We start from the raw sequence: 5,062 nt of genomic DNA, 5'->3' as shown, positions 1-5,062 counted from the left end.
CACATGCTGCGGAGCGGCTGGGCCCGTGCGCCATGGCCGCTGAGCCTGCACGTCCGGAGCCTGTGCTGCGCAACGGGAGAGACCACAACAGTGAGAGGCCCGCGTACCACAAAAAAAAAAAAAAAAAAAAAAAAAGTGCTTGGAACAGCAGCTGGCACAGAAGAATAAAAAGTATTATTATTTTCATCATCATTTTATATTACTGAATAAACCAATGAGCATCTATTATCATCAGGCACTAGATGGTGGAGGACTTCATCCCACCACCTGGGAAGGGCTACTGCTTTATATTGACATTTGAGTATACACTGCCCTACTCAGAGCACCGTGAGCTTCGGAATTCCTGAGATTTGCTATTCCTGGGTCCCTGTCTTGTCATGTTGGCCCCACCCACCCACATCTTTCAGTTGTGTATTCCCTTTCCCTTTCCAGTTGCATTCCTGCCGACTTCTTTCACCCTCCAGGCTCACTCACAGTCTTTTCTTTTGGTCCCACTGGATGAAGAGTCCCACCTGTGCAAGTTGGCCTGGCAGCTCCTGCCCCTTCAGTGATTCGGCCCGACTTACCTCCTCCCTCCATGTGCCCATAAACCTTCTTCCCCTAGTCCCTTAACTGGCCTGCTGCTGTTAGGCAATTCTAGGTCTCTCCACCTAAATTGTTCTTGCTCCCTCACTGCTCAGGGAGATTTTAACCATCCTTCATAGCTTGAGTCAAACTTACCCCTTCCATAAAAGGGACATTTCTCCGTTCCTTTCCTGAACTACTACGTCAGCCTCTGAACCCCACAGGGCTTCTCTGTAGTTCTCATTCTGTCTCACCATCACTTCTAACCTCCTCGAGGTTCAGGTCCAGGTCACACCTGGACCTGCCCACACTCTCAACACCCATCTCAGGCAGCCGCTCCTGCAAGTTTCAGAGGGCTAGTCCCTTCCTTCTTCTCTCTGAGGCTGTTAACACATCAGCAAGATGGGGCTAAGAGCACCCGCCTCCTTGGGTTTCTGCGCGCATTAAGCGAGGCGGGGCAAGGAAAGCGCTGGACAGCGCCTTACTAGTGGGGTGGGAGCTCGCGTGGCCCCTCCGCAACGCGAGTCCGCGCGGGGGCTCCTGGGATTTGTAGTCCGTGCCCGAGTTTGCATTCTCGCAGGCCCCGCAAAGACACCCTCGGACTCGGCTGGGAAGGTGGCGGGGACCTGCGGGACGCGAGGCGCTGGGCCCGGGGCCGGCCCCGGGCGGGGATGGGGCCGAGCGAGGGCAGCCGGACTGGCCCTGCCGCTGCTGCTGGGGCAGCTGCTGGCGCTCACGGGCGGCGGAGGCGCGTTCTACCTCGAGGTCAGCGAGCTGGAGGAGAAGTGCTTCATCCAGGAGATCCCCGATGGCACAGTGGTCATAGGTGCGCGCGAGCCTTGCCCTCCCCGCACCCAGAGTCCTGAGAGGGAATGGGGATGAGGCCCCGCGGGATCAGCTCAGGCCCATACCTCCCCTCTGCTGCCGGGGGTGGGCACGGGTGGGAAATGGATGGACAGCAGTGTGGGCAAAGCATCCTCTCCGTTGCCTGTGCCGGAGCTGGGGGGCGCCGAGGAGGCAAGTCTGATCCAGACCCGGATGACAGCAGAAAAGCGGGGCAGGAGAGGGAAGGAGAGAGGCAGAGGGCTGTGGTCAAGCCCCACAATCAGACACCCGGATCTTCCTGTTCCTCCCCACGGCCCCCGTGACTCCTGGAGGTCCTGGGCGGGCTCTTTGTCATGAGTGTGGATGGGGATGCATCCAGGCTGCCTCCCCATTAGGTAACTACAAGACCGAGTTATACGACCCTGCTATGGAAAAGTACCAGCCCTCCCCGCAGTGGATCAATTTGTTCGTGTTTGTGAAGGACCCCGAGAACAAGGTGAGGCAGGCCTTGACTCCCTGCAGCCCTCCCACCCCCACGTCTCCAGCATCATTGTCTAGTCCTCCCTAGTCCTCCATTTCACAGAGGAGGGCTCATCTCCTCACAGGCAGGAGGGCTCAAGGAAGGCCATGCTCTTTGCAATCTGTAGAGTATTGTGTACTAGCCGTGCTGGGATCTGAGATTTTCAAGCCCAAACTGATGCCATTTTCCTCACACCCTCCCTACTGGTCTGGCCTGTGGGGGTCAGAACCTGGGATATCCCCAGAGTTCCTCTCCTAGAAGCAGGTTTCTGGTCAGCTTCTCTGTGCTCACGGAGGCTGTTTCCTCTAGAATCTGCTGGCCCGTCAGTACGGCCCTCGGGGCAGCTTTACCTTCACCTCCCAGTCTCCTGGAGAGCACCAGATCTGCCTTCACCTCGAGTCCATCCGGTTCGCCCTCTTCTATGACGGCAAGCTGGTGAGTATGGAGGGGAAAGTCACCAGCCCTTAGCACCTCAGTCCCTTGGGTGAGAAGGGCTCAGTAGGCGGTGCCTCTTGAGGAGGGCTGGGCTTTCCATGAAGTAAGCATACAGAGGACAGGTCCTGAAGAATGAGAGGGGACCCAGGAGGGAGTCACTCTGACTTAAAATCATCCCTCGGCTCCCTGCCATCCCTAGAATAAAGACCAAGCTTCATAATGTGAAATTCAGAGCTGTCCAGCAGCTGAACACTCCCAGGCTCTTCGTTACCACCTCCCACTGACATGGAACTCCTAGGAGCTGCTTGTCTCAAACACTGAGTCATACACATTTTGTTCTGCACATTGTTCTGTGCCTTCTGTCTTTTGGACATGGAACTCCAAGCAAGCAGGGCCTTGATCTGGTGTTTTGGCACCTGGAGCTAGAGCTAGTCCCCACATCAATGAGTCTGAGGCACTGAACTGCTCAGTTCAGTCAGGCCCAGACTGGTGTGTGGAAGCTGGGTTTCTGGCAGGTGCGTGGAGCTGAGCTCCCTGACCCCCACCCTTGGCTCCCCTGCTCCCCAGGCCATTCACCTGGACATGCAGCTGGGTGAACACACCAATGATTATACAGAACTTGCAGCCAATGACAAGCTGACCCTGCTGCATCTGCGCATACAGCAGCTGGTGGAGCAAGTGGAGAAGATCCAGAAGGAGCAGGAGTACCAGAGGGTGAGGGGCCGGGCTGGGCCAGTTGGGACAGTGGATGTGTTACCTCCCAGGGAGTGGCTCTTTCAGCTCTTCCCCTGGGGGTCAATTCAGTTCTAGCCACGCCTTCCTGTTCTCCCCTCCCACAGTGGCGAGAGGAGCGCTTCCGGCAGACCAGCGAGAGCACCAACCAACGGGTGCTGTGGTGGTTCATTCTGCAGACCTTCATCCTTTTGGCCACTGGCATCTGGCAGATGCAGCACCTCAAGAGCTTCTTTAAAGCCAAGAAGTTGGTGTAGATGAGCCCCAGAGACCAGAGGCTTAGCCCCCACTCATTCCCCTTCTGCTGAATAATGGGAAGTGGCCTGGCCTGGTCTGTCTCCTGGCTCCTCCCACTCCTCCCAACCCTGAGGGACTTCCTTGTTACTGGTGTGTGTGTGTGGGGGGGGGGGACAGAGGACCTCTTTAAACTGGTTTCTGAGCCAGGACTTGGGAGAGGATGGGTTTCCAGCTGGAGACATGTGGGTGGGAGGAGCTGTAGGCTCCTTTGCTGTTCTGTGAGGCTGAGCAGGAGTTGGGTGAGTGTTACCCCAACCCCCACGTTAAACAGGATGGGCGAACTAAGAGTGAATATAAATTATAACTGTCAAACTTTCTGACCTAAACATTTATTGCCTCCTACTCTGCAATTAGTTATATGTGTCCAATCAGATGTTAATATTTGAGGCCCTGCATGCATTAGTGGGGGACTGATCTCAAAATGGATGAGGTGAAGAATACTTTTACCCCAGAAGCCTTAGCAACATGTGGAACCTTTTCCAGAAAAGTCCAATTTGGGCCCATCTTTTGGGTAACCTGAGTGCTGGTGGTGATGCTGTGCCCAACCTGCCTTCTCTCTCTCTGGGCTCTGGTCAGGCTCATGTGCTATCCTATTCCAATCACCTGGACTGCTGGGTTCTTCAAAGAGTCTGATGGGCACCTCTGTCGTCCTGCTATTTTTCAGTTGACCTCTGTCTCTTTTTTTTTTTTTTTTTTTGCTGTACGCGGGCCTCTCACTGTTGTGGCCTCTCCCGTTGCGGAGCACAGGCTCCGGACGCGCAGGCTCAGCGGCCATGGCTCATGGGCCCAGCCGCTCCGCGGCGTGTGGGATCGTCCCGGACCGGGGCACGAACACGTGTCCCCTGCATCGGCCGGCGGACTCTCAACCACTGTGCCACCAGGGAAGCCCGACCTCTGTCTCTTTTTATGATGCCATTGGCTAATCCTTTCAGGAGATACCTAAAGATTCCAAGTCCATGTTTCCATTACATTCAGCATCTCCTGTAACTCAACCTTCACAAGTGCACACAGGGGTAGATGCCCTCCATTGCTTCTGCCTGATCTAGTCCACATTTTACCAAGCCCTATGTTGGTTGCCCTGTTGGATTATAGCCATCTCTCACATGAATTTGACATTTTCTGTTATAAGGAAATTCACTGGTTGGCACCCTCAATAAAATCAAGTCCAAATCGTCAAGGTCAAGAATATCAATGAGGGAGACTCCCCATAGAGTGGGGCAGCTGTGACAACCCTGGCCCCTGAGATAGATGCACTCTCCCCCAGGGGTGAGGGATGACTGCAAGCCTCGGGTGCTGCTCACTGGTGTGTCTGGCCACAATTCGCCTCAGAAAGTATAAGTGAGACTTAACTGAAGGCTGGGGATGGGGACCACTGGAGAGTAACCTCTAAACAGAGAATGTGACCTTAGGGTCACTTCCCTTATCTGAAGCTGGGGGTGGGGGTGGGGAGAGTGCCCTGCTCTCTGCTGCAGGAGAAGCACAAGACCCAGGTGGGCACATTCTTGCCCATGGAACCTGTGGTATGACACCAAATGAGGCAGAATGTTGCACAAGACGTAATGGTGATGCATGCTTCTGAGGAGAAGGGCATGGGCTAAGGGCAATATGTCAGGAGTCCTGGCCTAATCTAGGTAGTAATGGAAGGCTGCTTTTTAGAACTGAGACAGAGGATAGGAGTTAGCTGGGGGA

The 5,062-nt window shown here is 55.0% G+C and overlaps 1 protein-coding gene across 1 annotated transcript; it reads left to right on the top strand.

Moving 5' to 3' along the window:
• Window positions 1-242: 242 nt before the first annotated feature.
• Window positions 243-3,474, top strand: LOC308616432 (transmembrane emp24 domain-containing protein 9-like; the record flags this gene model as incomplete). Its single annotated transcript, XM_081232674.1, has 6 exons — window positions 243-327; window positions 1,145-1,390; window positions 1,785-1,885; window positions 2,219-2,344; window positions 2,912-3,058; window positions 3,184-3,474. 6 exons carry the CDS (start codon window positions 243-245, stop codon window positions 3,331-3,333), a joined length of 855 nt encoding a protein of 284 aa, XP_081088800.1. The 3' UTR covers window positions 3,334-3,474.
• Window positions 3,475-5,062: the final 1,588 nt, after the last annotated feature.

Source organism: Mesoplodon bidens (assembly GCF_964165515.1).
Source record: "Mesoplodon bidens genome assembly, chromosome: 4".
Classification (NCBI taxonomy): domain Eukaryota; kingdom Metazoa; phylum Chordata; class Mammalia; order Artiodactyla; family Ziphiidae; genus Mesoplodon; species Mesoplodon bidens.
This window is presented reverse-complemented; position numbering and strand designations above follow the sequence as displayed.